At 43.8% G+C, this 20,005-nt stretch overlaps 1 protein-coding gene across 2 annotated transcripts in view; it reads left to right on the top strand.

Annotated features, from left to right (window-relative positions):
- Positions 1-20,005, top strand: part of cadm3 (cell adhesion molecule 3) — an 81,006-nt gene that overhangs the window by 35,319 nt on the left and 25,682 nt on the right. For both annotated transcript variants that reach the window (XM_034614002.1, XM_034614001.1), the window contains exons 3-4: positions 224-373; positions 14,579-14,731. In XM_034614002.1, coding sequence (XP_034469893.1) covers positions 224-373; positions 14,579-14,731 — 303 coding nt within the window. The remainder of the gene's footprint in view (positions 1-223; positions 374-14,578; positions 14,732-20,005) is intronic.

The following is a 20,005-nucleotide window of genomic DNA, read 5'->3' as shown; positions in this document are numbered from 1 at the left end:
TGGGTGCGGGGGTGGGGGGGTTGGGAGAGAGAGAAAGAGAGGGAGCGAGGCGAGTAATGCTTTTTGTGCGTTTATCTGATTTGTGTGTTGGTGTGCGCGACTGTTTTTTTGCTTGTGTTTTCATACATAGGTGCAGCGTCTCTGTGACTTGTCTGTTTTGCCTCTCCATCGCTCTGTCTTGATGATTTTTGTTCCCTCCCCCCCCCTCTCTCCTTCTACCCAGACGACGACCCCTTGCAGCCGGTGACCTCAGATGAGACGGTGTCCGTGGGGGGCACGGTGACACTGACCTGCCGGGTGGCCGAGAGCGACAACTCCTCCCTGCAGTGGTCCAACACGGCACAGCAGACCCTGTACTTTGGAGAGAAGAGAGGTGAGAGGGAGGGAGGGCTGCAGCGACACGTGGGGAACACGGGGAAGAGAAACAATGAAAGTGTCACAAAAGCAACCCCATCTCCGACATAACACTTCAAATCCCGCTAATTTACTTTGCCAGATATTTTTTGGGAGGCAGAATAGTGTAAATGCCTCATAGATTATTTTCCCACCCCAGGAAATGTGACATTCCTGCACCCGAGAGATGTTGTAGAGAGGAGGCTGGGTAGAGCAGCTCCGTGGATTAAGTGCATTTGACAACAGAGAAATGTTTTGTTGTTTGGTTTATGCTACGTAAACCAATTATTTGTGGGGGTTTTTTTTAAAGAAAGATTGTTGTTTGTTTCAGGTGTAGAAAAAAGTCCACGCTTTCCATTTCGTGCTGCGAATCAGTGTTGAATTCCTCTAACCTCAACCGACGGCTTCCAGTGGCTTGCACGTAACCACCAGAACCTTTAATTTGCAGGGGGGGGGGGGGGTGTGTGTGTGTAGGGAAACCACATTAAAATATGTTGACCGTGCATTACAGATATAGATATAGAATTATCAGTGTTAACTTTTTGCGTTGGCAGTGAAGCGTTTGCACATACTTTCAAAATTAATTTGTTGTGGCCCCAATTAAACACGGTCAGTATTCAAGTGATGCACTTCTGTTTACACTGAATCCCTGTCGACCACATCGCACATCTGATTACAATCTGTCCAAAACACCAGGAGGAAAATAACTTGGTCTCTAATGTGGTTTAGTTATATTAATTAGAGGATAACAGAGATACATTAACTAACATAAACACATGCATGAGTTGTATTTATGGATAATATGTAAGCGACAAACATTTTAGATTCTAAAGCTTTATACATGACAATCCCCCGGCTGTCGGAAAAAGCCTGGTGCACGTTCTATATGTTGATATGTGTAGAGCCGCTCCGCTAAAGCCTGTCGAGCTACAGGAAGAATGATGGTTGACTTCGGTGTAACCCTGTCATCACGGCCGAGGCTACTTCCACAAACCACTTACGGAAATAGTTTGGCAGCCGTGAATGCATAGAGACAGATGTATATCTTTTAAACATCTGGATAGAAAGCGATGTCGCGTCATAATTCCATCTCCCACGAATGCTTCTCAAATCCATTTACACGTTTGATATCATATATCGATGCAGATAAAGATTAATCAAAGACACGTGAGCTGAGAGAGAGAAACAGAGTCTGCGTTGATAACAACATAAAATCTGAGAGGCATTTACGTTTCCTGCAGAACTTATTTCTTCATGCACGTTAGTTCAGGGTTTCAATAAAGATTTGTTTGCTCTTTTGCTGAACAAGTAATTACTTTGATTATTTGAGTCAAAAGCTTTGTTCAGGAGAATATCGCCCAAACAAAAACCTGAGGGAACTGAGATAGCAAACAGCGTGTTATTGTAATACTGCACGGTGCCGAACGTGCAACAAATGAAATCAGACGATGAAAACAAACCTCAGTGTTTGACAGGCTGCAGCGCGTCAGCATGGACAATTCAATACTCGATTAAAAATAAAGGCTTATTATTTACAAAAATTGTTATTGTAGAATTTAATGACGTCAAACAAAACACAACACGACCTGTGTTTTGAAAAGTAAAAAGGACGAGAAAAAGAAGAGTCGTGGAAAAGATTGTCGCCGTAAATCAGGACTGACAGTTTAAATATGGAGTTTTTGTACTAATGATTACTTTTGACTTTTGCGGTTTGTGCGAAACATTGTCAGGAGTGAAAAGGAGCAGAGGCCAGATTGAGGATAAAGTTAAGAACATGTTGGCTGTGATTCAACATGATGACAAAAATACACAATAATAGTAAAAGTCAAATGACTTTAAAGGAAAACTTGAAGCCTGATGAGCTGAAATGTTTGTGTGTGATGTCAGGTCTTTGAAAAAAGTCTGACATCACACAACAGACTTGAAGCGTAACGGGGGGGAGAGCGGTGCCGACGGGAGGACGGAGCGACGGGAGCGTTAGAGAATTGGAAACAATGGCGAGGAGAGGGATAGAAACACTCCCTTGTGCAATAACTGAACACTTAACAGCAGAAGTGAAGCGATACAGAGACGGAGCTAAGAAACGGCGAGAGCAGAGACAGATAGAGCGCCAACGTTTTGGCAACAGATAATTTGGACGACAGAGGAAGGCGAGAGAGAGAATGAGGGAGTGAGGTGGGAAAGGACAAATGGAGAGATCAGCAAGTGTTTTACTCCAGATGGAGCTTCAGCCACAGAAAGAGAGGAGGGGGATAGAAAGTGAGGCTCTTCTCTGCAATGACACTGTAGGTCCAACCTCTCTATTTGGGGGGAATTGAGATGAGTGGTGGAGGAGGACGAGGAGGAGTGGGAGAAAGTAGGAGGAGGGAGCGAGCGGGAGCTGCAACTCCCCACAGCAGTGGTCCAACATGCACAGCAGATGCTGTACTTTGGAAAGCAGAGAGATGAGAGACAGAGAGGGGAGAGGAGGATGAAGGCAGCTCAGAATCCCTCCCTTCTTCCATGTCTTCTCCTCCAAAGGGCAGCAGATGGTGAGAGAACGAGAGGAGAAATGAAGATCTTGTTTTCTTGACAGAGGAGGAACGGAGGCAGTGATTGATGTAGGAAAGGTGAAGAGTGATGATGAGGGAGCGGGAGGGAGAGAGGAGTGGTAAACATTAGACCACGGCGTTTTGGGGACAGGGGAGCAGATGGAGAAAGAAGGAAAGACCCATTGATGACTTAACCTGAGTAGAGTTTCAAAAGAAAAGCTGGAAGTTGGAACACTTTTTCTGACCTAAAGCCCCAGAAACAACTGTGTGATCGTTTGTTTTCTGATCTGACACTTAATTAAGTTTGTTAAGTTTAGGCATCAAAAACTACTTGTTTAAAGGTCAATTCTTCGTATAAGACTCGACCTATGTGGACTAACTTTATCCAAAATGTTTCCAACAATGAAGATAACATAAATTCTAAGTGAAGTAAATATTGTGATCTATATAAACACCAATGTTGATTGTGAGAAAGCAGCATCTTCTTCTCAAAAAGTCTTTGTTTGAGGTGATTTCTTCACCTTCATGTTCAATAATTTGTGAAAACATTCTGCTGCTTTTGGGGCGAGACACAGAAAAAACAAAGTCTCACCGACAAGGACGAAGACGAATAGATTAAGAAAGTAAAACAAAAGGCTGGCGGGACCTGAAAAGTGAGGCCGGGTGCAGCAAAAACAATTCCTCACTGATCCAAAAGATAGATTGAAAGAGAGCAGCAAGTCGTCTACGCTGTTGGCCCGGGCGGCGGAGTGCAGACAGTGTGTTTCAGAGGTAAGACAGCAAGACATGAAGTGATGAGGGGAAGGAGCACGGAGAGAGAGAGAGAGAGAGAAGGATACACCACAACAGGAATGGAAAGGGAAAGTTGATTGAAGAGCGAGGGAGGCTGGGGTAAGAGATGGGGGGGGGGGAGAAAAATCAGTACGTTCCCACACTGCGCAGCGTGAGCCGGGCGTCGGAGAGTTGAGAGAAACGGATGGGTGGAGGTGGCGGGCGGAGCAAGGAATTGACGAACAGCGTGATGAGACCTAGAAGAAGAGGATGAGAATGATGAGTGACAGCTCCTCACTGTGACGGGCGCCACGCTGCAGAGTCACACGCGTTACGAGGGCGAGATCAGAGGTGGTGGATTCAAGAGTGAGAGAGAGAGACGTGTTCGTTTAGAGTTAATCCAAACCCTGAGTCCTGTTTAAACAAATAATCTGTGTTGGGGATGCAGGGCCGTCGTCTTATAAACGAAGATAGAGAGAATGTAGAGGATGCTGTACTTAGTGTGAAGACAGAGTGAGAGATATCACAGTATAGAGAGGGGAGAAAGGATTTTGTGAAAATGATGTGAGGTTGCAAAGGAAAAGAAGCCTTGGATTTGATTTATACAAAAGTTGTTACTCACAAATAATGTGAAAACTGATGGAAAAACCCGCGCCTAAGCTGCGATGTATGAAATGTTGATGTCGTTGGCATAATCGCAGGGTCACATCGATTCAGTGCGGCAGGTTCGAAAGCTCCAGATGACTTTCATCATCGTTCAGGCATCCGAAGCCACTGGTACCAGTTTAATTTGACCCTGCTTGACGCAGCTCTGGAGGCTACACACTGAGCTGTGGAAGGAACAGACCCTGTTTTGTTTTTTTTAAAGCTACATGGAAATGGAACAGAAATTAAAAAAAAAAACATAACTGAGAGAACCAGCCCTGGTTTCAGTGGAGCGGAGCAAAATGTGAGAGTCCTGCAACTGTAACTCGCCAAAGATAAAGATGCAAAGCAAAACAGGAAGTTAATTGTTCAGGGACACAAAACCCAGTTGTGTTTATTAAAAAAACGGATTCAACGACAGAAATGCTTTTTTTTCCCGCTAATCCTGTCGTGTATTAATCTGAGTGTGAACATTTAGAGCAAAACAACATGTTATTACGCTGCGAAAACAAATTATCTCATATCTGTAGCTAATTCAAGATATGTTGATACATTTTTAATTCCCTTTAATTTGAGATACAGTGATTTATTTTAAGAGCCTTTTAAGGAACCACAGATACCCCGGAGGAACTGTGTGGGGGCGGATGGATGGATCGACGGATGGGTGAGCAGAGAAAAAAGAGCCAGTGCCGCTAATAGAAGAGATTAGACAAGTAGGAAAGCATGAAAACAGATGGGACCTTAATTTAATTCTAGACTACCAGGAGACGGAGGGAGAGCAGGAGAGACAAAGAGACGAACACGAGGGACGTTAAAGACCGAGACACGAAAACAAAACAAAGCAATGGAAACAAAAGAGGGCATCACAGAGACATTTGGCTTTCGGCTGAGCCTGAATCTCGTATTAATGCAGTGCATCAGTGGAGAGCTTCTTCCAAGGAGACTCTCCACATCAGAGTGAGTAAATCTTAGAAGTAGTTCATAAAATCCTGTTTTAAAAGTCTGGGTTACATCACAGCAGACATCCCGGGTCTGGTCACTGGAGCTGCAGCCTCTGAGGGGACCTGGACTTTTAAACCCCCCCCCCCCCCCCCCCCCCCCAGACTGTTGATGCACCATTTTAAAGACATCAACACTGATCTGAACAGGTCTTGATATGACAATTACAAAACTTACATTCCCTGTCAACCATAGAGTTTAACTAGATAGATGTTGTGTCTCCTCTTCCTCCCACGGTCCAGAAATAAAGCCAAAATATCCCAGATACGTATTATTTGGAGCCAGAGTCTCCATAGTAGCGTCCATTCGTGTGTTTGAACAATGAAGCTGCACCAAGTTGCACATACTCATAATCAAAAAACAGCAAGTGAATAAAAAATGTACATATTACAACACGTGGACACAAGAAAACGTTTCCTCCACCCTGAAACGATTATATGACAGAGGCACTGAATATTCAGTTGATTCACTTCCAGCTGGATAAACAAGGATAAATAAGAATATCTGATTCGATCGACTGCTTGTGATAAAAAAAATATATATAAAAACATAAAATTATGTTGCTGGGGGAAAAAACACACTCAAAACATTTATGGAACGATTCACAAACTAAACCAAGGTTGTGAAGCGTTAAAAGCAAATTCAGCTGCTTACTTTAACGGTCCTGCTCAACCTGCCTGGACTTGTTGAGCATGAAGCTACATCACGTCTCCACCTGTGACGCCGCCTCGGAACACTTTGCTTATTTCTTTCACTTTTTTTGTCCAAGGACCCTGGTAAATACTTCTCAAGCCGTGTTTATTCCATTTATTCTGTTTATTTCATGAGGCCAGACCGGTGGTTTACAGGGAAGTGAACCCACAGTGTGCCGACAGTAAAAAAAGACCCACAGTACAAATACTCAAACACATTTCCTCTCCAGTAAAAAAAAGAAATATATATTTGCTCTCAGTCCACCTATAATTTTATTTACTTGTCATATTTCCTTTCTATAAAAGCATATCAGCAGACATCAGACAGGCGATTTCCCTCAGAACAGTTTAACGAGGTAATGGGCTCTCTGGTGATTTATAAACTATGTTCCACGAGGATCCTGCTCCTCCTTCCTCCTCCTTCCTCCTCCTTCCTCCTCTGCCTGTGGTGGAAATGACTCTTAACTTGTGAATCATTTCATTTAAAAAGACCCGCTACGCCCACTTCTAAAGTTTATGGAGTTAAACTTTGACACAGTCTTAAGCGACGCGAGCGCAACGCAAAAAAAAACCAACCAACATTGATATTGATGGAAGGATCCGCGCTGAGCCTCACGGAGGAAGAGACAAAGTGACAATGAGTGCTCACAGCACAGTGCGAGGCGTTTACTCCAAATGCACGGCGAGAGTTGTTTTTTGACATTTTCTGAAAAACTATTGATCCACATCGCATCAGTCAAAGTTTTTCTTGGTGTCTGGGAAGGCTCTCTGGAGAATATATTAACAACAACCATCACAGGACCCGAAGACTGCCGCAAGAGACTTTTTTTTAAAATCAGGCACTTGAAAGAAGGCTTTTTTTCGTCTGAACTCCACTTCTCCATGTCTCCTTAAAATAATCACTTGTAATGGACGACAAGGCGCACGGAGAAGAAAGAGACGTGCGCGCACGCGCCGAGGATTCAAAGTGAAAGAGAAAACCTAATTTATTTCCGAGGGTTAATGAAGTCAATGTATGAAGAACATCTTGTGTTTGATTCGGAGATTTGAACTTCCGCCTCAAGATAGCAAGGAAAACAAAAAATCAATAAGCTCGACATAAAACAGAACAAACACACATACGTTAGTGACGTGTTCGTTTAACTGGTACAGCTCTTAATTTGTAATAAAAGGCAGAGACAGTCAAAACGTACATGCAGTCTTTTTAGTTTTAATTCCGCAACTGATTTCTCGGCCTGTGATAAAACAGCTTTATCCAAATAAACTCACATTTGACATAACACTTCCTTAGGACCCCGGCAAAACACCTTCCACGTCATAGTGATGGAGTAAGAAAAGTGAACCCTGGTGTGTGTGCACTGTCAATTGTGCTCGTGCCTTATTTCCGAAAAACAAACCTTCCTTTCCTCTGGTCCTCAGCATCACAGCCGCCAAGTTTCAAGACGATCAGATAAGCGATTGTTGAGAAAATCAAAACACAGATTGACAGTTAGATAAATCAACGTTTCGCTGTTTTGGCAAAATATACAGACGCTCACATGCTAAAGACTCGAATGGAATCAGAATCAGTTGATTATCACTTTCAAATACATATTTAACACAATGAACATGGAGGCAGAATAAAAAAGAGCTGATAAAAAGACATGAAATCACACAGACATGTATTCGAAAGACACATTTTAAAAATACATCAGCAGACGGCATTTAAAAATTATTTAAAGTGCTTCTGTTAATAATGGTAAAGTGCTTCTGATTCTACGATGAGTGAAATCATGTATCTGACTGTATAGATTCCCTCCAGAGTTCACCTGCTGCCTACAGACCTCGAACGAGTGGGGGGTTTTGAATCATATGAATATGCTGAATCACTTCCTGTCAGATAATAAGATTGATGCATCTCTCATGTCAAGTGCAGCCGCATCCAGTGGCTGATTAGCTCGGCTCAGAACACAGACCATAAAGAGCTCGCCTTGCTTTGTGGACATGAAAACAAATCTTCTGTGTGTTTTCCCTTTTTCCAGTCTTTATACAAAGCTGATCATCTATAAACCCCCCCGCCCCGCCCGCCGCCCGCCGCCTGGCTTTAAATCTAATACACAGACACAAGCCTGTTACCAATTTTGTCTCGGCACGACAACAAAGAGGCGTATTTCCCAAAATGCACAAGTAAGGATTGGACCATGTGAGGACATTCTGCCTTTTTAAAGAAATAAAACGATGGAGAAAAGAGCTTCACACACAAACACACACACACACACACACACACACACACACACACACACACACACACACACACACACACACACACACACACACACACACACACACACACACACACGTACCGCACTGAGTATCAAAGTCAATTAAATCAAAATGCTACAAGGACGTAAAGGGGCATGAAGAAGAGAGCCGGAAATATTGTCATTGTACTTGGCATGACTCTGACGCTTTGACTTTAAAAAATGAGCAGTGAAGCTGACGCGGTGGCTCGCAGACAAACCCGAAAGCAGCCGGAATGTGCAGGCTGATAAAGTGGCAGCCGTTGTGATAATTGCTTCCTTGAATTTTTTCCCATAAAGGTGAGGAAAAGATGGAGAAAATAATCTATTCTTCTGCCTTATATATTCTCCTCTGTCATGGTTTCTTTCTAATCCTGCTGGCACCAGGCTGAGCAGCCAGCGTGAGCTGTGTCTTCTCCAGGTAATCTGGCTCTTAGGATGTGTCATCAGTCAATGTTATTTACCAGAAATCCCCAATGGACATTTTGCGCTTCTGTAAATACTACACATCAGGATTTCATTGGCATGTTGCTGGAAGCCGATGCACCGCCGGGAACGTTTCCCTCTCAAGTTTCGACTGGAACTAATGCCTCCTTGGTTCTGTTTGCACCACTCTGGGCAAAGTTTGGTTCATCTCCCTCTGTTTGCCTCCTTTCATTGATTTGGCATATATTTGTGCTGCCGCCTCTAAATGATTGCTTTTTAAAAAATTCCGTCTGAAGGTGCATGTGAGCGAGCGGGAGAAGAGGATTGAGAACGAGGTGCAGGCAAAGGAGGTGCACGGCGTGTGAAGCAGACAGAGGTGTGTGTTTATCAGGTGTTTCACAGTGTTTCACACTGATCCAGGATCAATTGGCGCCCTCAGATCAGCGGGGACCGTATGATCAAGGGACGCCTGCGGTCACCGAACCCAGATCGACTGTCGGAAAGGACGGATAATTAGTGAACTGAGAGAATATTCAGAAACAGATGGGAAGATGGAGGCGACGTGTGTGTGTGGGAGAGAGAGAGAGAGAGAGAGAGAGAGAGAGAGAGAGAGAGAGAGAAGCAGTTTCTCTTCTCAGTGTCAACTAGATGTGTAAAATGTAAAACAAAATGACGGCGTGATTTAGAGAAAACGAGAGGGCTGGATAGTAGAGGAGGAAAAAGGCAGGAAATGAGATGGACGAATGTGTTGGAAGAGCAACGGACAGGGAGGAGGAGGAGGAGGAGGTGACGTGAAATGAAGAGATATAGAAATATTGGTCCGTAACTGATGTACTTTGCTTCAGCAACACGGCTTCTCCCCTGTGCCAATAAAGCAAATCTAAAATTGAGAGAGTTCTCAGCCGAGTGGAAACTTGGTGGGAAAGGCATGGGGAGGCAGATGAAAAAGGAATATATGTATGTGCACTCGCAACGTGTTATGAGAGAATTTCCTTCTCTATCCCGATGTGTTTGAAGTTGAAAATAAGAAAACCATGAGAAAGATTGAGGGAGGAGGAAGAGGAGGATTAGTGAGGAGGATTTGGAGGAGGAAGAAGACAAGTGAGCAAGTAACAGCTGCTGTGACCAGATCAACAGTTTGGACGTTTGGGGAGTATCGGGTCTCAAGTTTGATCTGCAGACAAGAGCTACTGTCTGCACACACACACACACACACACACACACACACACACACACACACACACACACACACACACACACACACACACACACACACACACACACACACACAGCGGAGACGTGCACCCTCTGTGTAATCAACACACACGTAAACACCGCGGCTTGTTAGCGCAGAGCCTTTAAAACCCTTTCTACCTTCGTACACATTGTACAAACACAGAGTTGCAGAGTTGACTGAGCTGCTATTTGTAGAATTATTTCCATGACAAGTTTTCAATTATGCTCAATATTCCTCCCGCACAGAAACAAAGGAGTCTCCTCATAATAATAATGCAACACCACAGAGTCAATGAACGGTTCCGACTGGGACCGGTCTGTCACCATAACTTTTTATTCAAGTGCAGATGTTTTCTGCTCTTTACAAACATGCATCTCTGCAACGTGAAAGTTACTCGTGAATTTAACTGTTTATAGCTGTTAAACTGACACTGCATGAATATCTTATGACATATTTCAGTTATATACCAATTTTCCTTTGTCTACAATCATCAGGAGGCTGAATGGCACATTTTTCACTTGATAACATACGTCAACTTGGAAGAACATAATTAGAATTAAGGTGAAATTGCATGTTTTCTTAAAATAAGTACCCGTTAGCATATTAGTCATAAATTAGTTCAACATAATATGACCTAGATGCTTTTGGGGTATTTATAACTATACTCTGTTTAGGTTTTGTGTACACAGGCTTATGTTTTTATTTAAATCTTGATATTTTCTCTTTCAAATTCATTTTTGGACGTGTCTTTAGAAATGGAATGAGACGTATAGGCAAAGGCAAACAGGGAGAGATGCATCAGTGGTGTCCAGTTCAAACTGGGGACGTTGTGGCTCCTGTTTGGCTTCTTCACCCGAGAGGTTTTGGTCATTTTAAGCCTGAATCTCCCTCCCAACAATCAGAGGAGGAATCTGGGATCTCGCTGCTCGCCAACGTTCAGATTTGACTTTCAGGCAAAGTGACGGGTCGACGTATCCAGTCTGAAACCTGTCAGAGATCCAGGGGCCACCACAGTTATGTCAAACGATATTTAAAGTCTGGATCGTTAAGATTATCGTCACATTATTCAATTCACAATAACCAAAGGGAAATAGATAAGTCATCTGCATTCCACTGTTGACAGATAATACTCCTCAAAGCGTTGGTAACGTTTCAGTACATTTTGTGAACCACCACATTCTCAAATGTTGTTTTTATCTGCTTCCCTGTGAGATCCTAGGAGATGGGAGGTGGTGCATTGCTTCCTTCTGGCACAATGATCTCAACACTATCCTGTAGTGTGTGATGATTATGTTCAAATCTCGTGCATATTCAAGATTTGAGGAGTTTCTCTGGTCAGAATTTCATAACTCATGTCTGAGCCTGGTTTAAGCCTCGGGGCTTCTCCTTGAATATTATCTTTCACACTTGCTCTTCTTTTGTTCTGACAATTAAAACAGGAAAGTTTCATTTAGACCCACATTTCCGTCCTGTATGAGAAACGCTGACTGGATTTATACATTTTCTCCTTTTCAACAACGAGGAACGTTGTGAACTTTCAGATGTTCAGAGTTTCGTGTCCATCAAAGCCTCGGCCACGCTCCAAATGTCAGTCACAACATTTTCTGAGAAATGTAATCGTATTTCTACTCAGCACCTAAATCCTACGATACAAACACTTTTACTTCTCCATCCAGGTTGTCTCAGTGAATATAAATGAATACTTTTTATTCACCACGTACCACCAAACCTCAGAGTGTGGCCTATCAGGAGCTCACCTCGCAGCCAGAACAACACGAGGCACATGTACGCTTTTCAGGGGCCCTTACGATCGATTCGCCCTCATAACTACATATCATATCGTTTTTGAAAATCCATCACACCTGTACTCGCGAGCAGTATACATCGTTTCTAATGAAAAAAAGTAAAGAACACACACACACACACACAAAGAAAAGGGGGATAGAGAAAAGCCCGGGAGTCAGAAAAGATTAGAAATGGTTGAGATGTAGGAGGGAGAAGACGAAGAAGAACAAGAGAGAGGGAAAGAGGGGAGATCGAGGACAGATGAAGGGAAGAGAATTAGGGAGACTGATAGTTGAGCGCAGGGTCCAGAGGGCATGGATAAGTGTGTGTGTGTGTGTGTGTGTGTGTGTGTGTGTGTGTGTGTGTGTGTGTGTGTGTGTGTGTGTGTGTGTGTGTGTGTGTGTGTGTGTGTGTGTGTGTGTGTGTGAGACCATATGCTACACACACACACACACACACACACACACGGAAAGGGTAGCTTACGAAGACAGATGTAGTGACCTTGCTTAGTGATAAGGCATGAAGACAAAGTAGAGATGGATGAAATAACTGAAAAATACCAAGAGAAACAGAGGTGTGTGTGTCTGTGTGTGTGTCTGTTTGTGTCTGTGTGTGTCTGTGTGTGTGTGAGTGTGTGTGAGAGAGGGAGTGACAGACACTGCAATAGAGATAGACAGGCCCATAGGCGGATGGAGAGATGAAAAGACAGATAATAGTGAGACAGTAAGAAGGACAGAGATGAAGAGATAAACAAACACTGCTAAATACAGAGAGAGGCAACGGGAAAACAATGTGTTACCGTAAAAACACAATTTAAGTGCGCAGACACACACACACAGACACACACACACAAGTGTTTTTAAATTAGGGGACGAAATAAGATTCAAAGGGTTTTCATTGTTGCCAACCAAACAGAAGTGGACTCAGCTTAACGCTGCTCATGCTTATTAATTCAGAAGACGTTTCAAATTGTGAAGTGCTGGTGCAGGCGATCCACCGGGGGCCCACTTCTGCATCTGTTACGCAATCGCAGACACACACCGAATCCTCGTCCATGTGTGTGACGTCACACTCTCAGAGGCCTCCCCCCCCCCCCCCCCCCGTCCTCGTCCGCTGCAACTCACACTACCTGAGATAAAGCTGTGACTTCATCCGTCTCCTCTCAAAACGTCTCGTGTTTCAGAATCCAGGCAAATAAACGACTCAGAATGTGGGAAACAAAAAAAACCAAAGTGGTTCGCTTTGCTTGACCACAAAAGCGTTTTTTTGCAGGTACCTTGTTCCTCCTTTTTTTTAGTGCGATTGTCGTCACGTTTAGTGTTTGTTGTGTGTGTGTGTCTCTGCGTGGCGGTGCAGGAGAACAAAGCCTTTATTATTAAGACGGGGGGGGGGGGGGACGTGTGTACAGACAGGCGGAGAGGGGGGGGAGGCAGGGAGACAGACAGCAATCACGCTGCACAAACAGCGCAGAGGTCACCGGTATCACAGGAACAAGACGTTATTTCGTTGCATTTCATCATCATCATCTATCTCAGCCGCTCCGCTCTCTCCCTCTTTCATGGCTGAATTTCTCATTGATGACAAAGCCATTTATGTCTCTCTTATGTCGCCCCCCCCCCCCCCCCCCCCCCCCCCCGCCTTGCTTCTCTTCACCCCCCCCCCAACTCCTCCTCCTCCACCCAGCCCCCCCTCTCTCTTCTTCTTCTTGCTATTTATGCTTCCTCTGTGTTATTCCCCCCCCCCTCCTCCTCCTCTCATGCATTTTTCTTGTCTCTCATTCTCAATCTGCATCGCCTCCCTACACTCCCCTCTTTGTCTTCCTCTTTGCCTCGTTCACGCGTACATCTCTGCTATTTTTTCCTCCTCTCGCCCCATCTTCATCACTCCTCCTTCTCCTCCTCCTCCTCCTCCTCCTTCCTCTCTCCTTGGCTTACATCATTCTCTCTCACCTCTCCCCCCCCCCCCACTCCTTTCATTTTACCTTTCTCTTTCGCACGATTTAAATTCTGCACACCATCTTTCTTACTTTCCTCTTTCCCCGACTTCGCCCTCCCCCGTCCCACCTCCCGTATTCTTCTCACTATATTCCCACTGCTGCTCCTTTTCTCTCCTCTTGCTCCAACTTGCTCCTTCCAAACGATCTTCTTTCACTTTCCTTTCATCATTTTCTTTCTTCCTTTACCCCACTTTTTGCCCGTTTCCCCAGTTCACTGCTCTCCCTACTTCCTTTCTGTTCGCTACCTCTCCCACTCTCCACCTCCCCCCATCCCAACATCCTTTCCTTATCTTTCATCACATCTGCTGTAGCGTCTTCATGATATCATTCCATATACCGTCCGCCTCCTTCCTCTCATTTTCCTCCTAACTTCATCAGATTTTTTTAATCCATTCTCCACGGCCTTCTTCCTTTTCTTCTCTCATCGCCCCCCTCACTTTCACATCCTCCCCTTGTGCTTTCCTCCTCTTCTTCCATTTCCCCTTTCCCCGCCCTCCTCTCCCTCCTTCTTCAAAACGACTACGCCTACTTTCTCTCACTCATCTTCTTGTTTCCTCCTCCCTTCCTCTGACTTTCTTCTTTTGTTCTTTGTTCTTCTTTTCAAAACTATTTGACGTCCATCGCACCATCATCAACACCAACATTAATAATGACAGTAGTCAGTAAAGAGACAAAATACTCATGAACTATTACAGTATATGAATAAATCAAGTACTTTTTAAGAAGCCTACCTTGTGAGACTGAACCCTCCTTTTAATAATTTGCAAAGTGGATGATGAGCTCATTTCTAATTATTGATGTCCCTCGTCTTCTTCCTCCCTCAGCACTCAGAGACAACCGCATCCAGCTGCACCGCTCGACATCCACCGAGCTCTCCATCATGATCGGTGAGGTGCAGATGTCCGACGAGGGCGAGTACACCTGCTCCATCTTCACCATGCCGGTCCGCACCGCCAGAGCCATGGTCACTGTTCTAGGTGGGTCACACGTGTGCATCATCTTCATATCACAGCGGTTGCAACTTTCCCAGACTTTAAGATAAGCCCTTATCTTAATGTTGAGGGTATTTCTCATGTGTTTTTTTTCATTGCAAAATTAGCTAAACTCCCTTAACTCTTATTAATGTTAATGTTCCCCTGTATCTTGACTTTGTCTTTGATGGAGGATCCCTCTCTCCGTGAGACTTCAGGTTTTCCTTTCCCAAACCGAGGCTTAAGAAATATTCTTTGTTGTCACTGAGGCGTTCTGGTGCAGGATGACATCCTTGTCTTCCCCGTGTTCGTCGTCAGGCGTCTCCTTTGAGACTGATTGATGGCTGTGCAAATCGGCTTGACTGCAGTCTATCTTAATTTGTCTCCCGAACCTGTAGGATTGTGACAAATCTAAATGGATGATTCGAAGCTTTGGACATTTTCTCCTCCACCTTCATGTTGTTTACAGCAATTGTACAAACAAGGCTATACCAGCCAGTTCCAGACTTCACACAGGGATTACAGAATAGTATAATGTGGTGAAAACTGTGTCACACATTCACTTTGAATGTACTGCCATGACATTGTGTTACCTGGCCTCTCCTGCAGAGTTCACCCTCTCAGAGCTGAATGAAGTTTGACCCTGTAGATGTCCATTGTACGTTTGTGACTTGAAGAGGCAGCTGGCCGTTGACACAACGGAAATATTGCCTCTCCACCTTTTGAGTGTTGCTTGTTGATAAAGTTTAGGAACTTAAATGAAGGAAAGGAGAAGAATTTGTGAAAATCACTGCAGTAAAGATCGATATGTCCTGACATTTATTCCCTGGTATGGTAAAGCTGCAGAAACACTGCATCCTACTCTGGACAATGCACCCGAGTGTAAGACACCGCTCATTCGGAGATATTTCTTTTCTTTATGTTATTTAGTTTCTGCATCAGTTGCGTTTTAGAAAATGTATCCAACACCCCCACTGGCTCACGGTGAAACCTGTGTTCTCACATCGGCTCGTTCAGACATCCTCCTGAGTTTTTCCTCGGGGGGGGGGGCTGGCCAGAGAAGGTCTGGAGCCGTTTGTGCAGCCTCTCTGGAGAACGTCAGGAGATTCTCCAGAGTTCAGCGCTGGTTGTATCTGATTCCCATGTGCAGTGGTAGTGTCCCTTTAAAAAATACAAATGTTCTGCTGCCAGTGTAAGAGGTGAATTGAATAAATATTCCAAATGATCCCTCTGACAGTTCAGCAGACCATAATATTATGGTTCCGTCTCCTTCCAGATCCTCCGCGGCAGCATTAACCTTTGTGTGAGGTTATGACCTTATGTAACTCTCGTGTGGAGATAAACTGGCTCCACTCATCTTCTTGGAGATGGATGTTATTACCTATGTGCGATGTTTCCCCGCAGCCTGCCATAAATTGCGGTCTTCCTGTCCGCGGTGAGTGGGCCTGGTTATTGATTGGATATCGGGCTAATCGGCTCTACCCACACAAAGGCATCCGTATCTTTTTTCTCGTCAGCGAGTTGTTGCCGTCCCTCAGTGTGCGGCTCGTTCTGGCTGCATTTCCTGGTTTCACTTGAAGACGAGAACAAAGCCCGGTGCCTGGCACTGATGTTATGAACCAAATAATGGCCAAACGACCACAATAGAGAACTTAGTGTATACATGGGAGAGACAGCTGGTCAGACAGTCCGGGAAAGTTGTGGTGAGCAGATTTTATGGCCAACGTTTTAGTGCATCCAGTTCCACCTTTAAATGGTTGTGTAATGAAAGTGAGTCATTGTTTGTGCTGACCGCAACTAAGCTGCATCCATATTTATTCAACAAATTGGCTTCCATTACCGATATTTGCATAGCCTCTGATATGACCAAGAGTAAAGTTTGTACTCTGAGCCTAATTGGGATCTTGAGGGCGGTTTGAATCGGTTCTTTCCATTTCCTCCTTGCTTTTTTTAATCCAATGCATCATTATTTGCCAACTAAATTAAACTCGGATGAAAATCCACTGCAGGTTTATGCCCGACTCTCTCGGAAATTGCACTTAGTGGGAACAAGAGATGCTTAAATTCTGATAAGTAGGGCGGAGCAGGGTTGGTTTTATGTTTACGGCTGTTGTGTGTGTCCAAGAGGCCGCGGTGCAGTTGCCCAAATTTAGGAGGTTTGTCAGTTAACAGCTGGGGAAGCATTTAATCTACAACTGCATTGATATTTATTCAAATGTTTTCACAGTGCCTAAAATGTGTATTTGTGTGTGTGAATGTGGGCGAAGGTATCGTGTGTGTGTTGAAGGTGAACGTGCAGGTCTACTTACTCCAATTAAGAAATCACTCCTTCACTTAATCTTCCAATTTTGCAGTAATTGTGCTTCAGGCATTTTTTTTCTCCCCTATTTGCCGTAATTGACGGATGTGACACTGTATTCTGTGTTCACTAAATATTTCATGACCCCAGAGAGGGAGCCAAACCATTAAAAATGTATGGTAAAATGTCTAAAATGCACAGACCCCTATGGGAACATCGGCCCAAGATATTGAGTTCTGGCAGAGTGATGCCCGTGTGTGGGTGTTTCATTGTTGTTGTGACGTGTGCAAGGTTTTTGACGGACACACACATAAACACACATGAGCACGTAACTGCTGAGTGTGGTCACTTTTTAAATGGCTGCGTGTGTGTGTGTGTGTGTGTGAGAATGAAATGCGTGGCCTGCCTCTCTGCTTTCTCCTGAGCTGAGCAGAGAATAATTTATGATAGCGTTATTCTGTTTCTTTCTCCTTGTAGAGGAGAGGGTCTCGACAGGACTTCTCCAGCCAATTCTATACATGCAGTATTATTCCCTCATTAATATTCAACGCTACTTTACTGCCAGAGAGCTTCCGCACACTGAGCAACACATCAAATGCTGCCACATTAAAAATTGACCACATTTTTATTTTTTTGATCTATACCTTGGTTCGTTCATGACACTTTATATTTCCAAAGCTGTCCACTTGTCCATCTGTCAATCTGGGAGAGGAAGACACAATGGCAGGGGCAACTTTTGTCTTCTGTATAACTGGCTCAGTAGCTCATGAACTATCACTTAGATATTAAGCTTGAAACTAGATAAGCTTTCTACTTATGTAGATAGTAGTAGTAGTCATAGATAGATAGATAGATAAAAGGATAGAAGGATAGATAGAAGGATAGATAGATAGATAAAAGGATAGAAGGATAGATAGAAGGATAGATAGATAAATAGAAGGATAGATAGAAGGATAGATAAAAGGATCGAAGGATAGATAGATAGATAGATAGATAGATAGATAGATAGATAGATAGATAGATAGATAGATAGATAGATAGAAGGATAGATAGATAGATAAAAGGATAGATAAAAGGATAGAAGGATAGATAGAAGGATAGATAGATAGATAAAAGGATCGAAGGATAGATAGAAGGATAGATAGATAGATAAAAGAATCGAAGGATAGATAGAAGGATAGATAGATAGATAAAAGGATAGAAGGATAGATAGGATAGATAGAAGGATAGATAGATAGATAAAAGGATAGAAGGATAGATAGAAGGATAGATAGATAGATAAAAGGATCGAAGGATAGATAGATAGATAGATAGATAGATAGATAGATAGATAGATAGATGGATAGATGGATAGATGGATAGATAGATAGATAGATAGATAGATACACACACACATAGACAGATAGATGGATGGATAGAGAAAGACAGTTCATTTTGTCCCAATGGCCGTTCAATAGTAACACCGACTAGATTCATCAATAAATATGTGGTGCTGACAGCACACACTTGATTATCGTGATGTTTGTGCTCGGGTGATATGTGGAGAACTAACTCCTCCTCAGGTGACTGGGACTGTAAATGCAGGACGTGATCAGACTGTGACAACAAGAGCAGTCCATTAACAACGACATGGAGAGGGATGCAACAGACGGGCGGAGGTGCATCAGCCCCTCATTACTTAAATGAATGCACACTTGAGAGTTCAGTGGTGCATAAAAACCCATACAGGCTCTGCTCCACGGAGACGTGATGTGGTCAGATGAGTCATCTCTGAGACGTCCTCAGCAGGAGCGGGTGTGATGCACACAGGGAGAATGGTACAGGCCTGGGCTTGACCCCCACAGTGAGGGAATCTGGTGGCTCCGTGGGGGGGGGAGCATTCTGCAGGGATGGTGTTGGTCCACTTGTTCTTTTAGAGGGAAGGAGTCACTGCAAATGAATTCAAAGTGATCACCTTTATCGTTTGATGAAAAAAAACGTGGATCCTGATCGGAACACATGGCAACACAACGCCATGCTAATGTGCTTTATGTTCATTTCTCATTTGTCACCTGTTCTGTCTATCGAGCTATGAGAGTTTCTGTCTTTCCACATATATGTATAAAAGTTTCCTCCCCCCTGAAAAATGTCATTTTTGACAAATTTCAATAATTGCTACAAAATCCTGTCTGTTCAGATGAAAATCAACTTTCTGTCCAACTTTCTTTGCCTCCACTGTTTCACCTCCGTCTCTTCCTCTGTCTGTCCATCACTCCCTCTTCCCTCCCTTAATTCACAAGATGGCAGGATATGCGGTAGATGGCAAAACTGAATGTTCATTATTTTCAAGAGCAGAATGCTAGTGAGCCCCGCCAGCACTTGGCGGATCGTGCCGCCCACAGCGCCTCCAGATGGAGTTTGGCGAGAGGAGTTCAACTTTCTCCTCTCACGCCTTTGACCATAATTGGGACAGAAAAGTGGATGCTGGAATGTTTCAGCAGAAGGCATGTGTGGAGTCACTCCTCTGCTTGCATTGTTTTCATTTCAACTCGTGCCTCAAGTTAGAATAGTAATTAAGCAAAAATGTTTGTTTTTTTCCTGCAAACGTCTACGCTGGAATCTGGAAGAACAGCTGGACGATGAATCGTGGGATTTGGGGCTTGGCCGGGGACGATGTGTGGTTTCACTCGGTGGTTTCACTCGGTGGTTCGTGTTTGACCCTTTCTGCTCGGGTCGTTCCTCCGTCCCTCTCATTTCCTCGTGTAAACAGTGACTCAAGGCTCCGGAGTCCCGTCTCAAAAAGCCATTTGTTCTCACTGAGTTATTCAAACTCCTACTTTGGCTTTTAGCTAATGAACTCTGGGTTTAATTTAATTATGCCTGCAGAAATATAAATTACACAATATTTCAGACTGACGTGAAGAACTAAGAACTGAACAATCGCACAATACAATTTACCAGACTGGAGGTAATGCAGAACTCTAAAGCACAAATACTTTTTT

Source organism: Hippoglossus hippoglossus, chromosome 17 (genome assembly GCF_009819705.1).
Source record: "Hippoglossus hippoglossus isolate fHipHip1 chromosome 17, fHipHip1.pri, whole genome shotgun sequence".
NCBI classification, from domain to species: Eukaryota; Metazoa; Chordata; class Actinopteri; order Pleuronectiformes; family Pleuronectidae; genus Hippoglossus; species Hippoglossus hippoglossus.
This window is presented reverse-complemented; position numbering and strand designations above follow the sequence as displayed.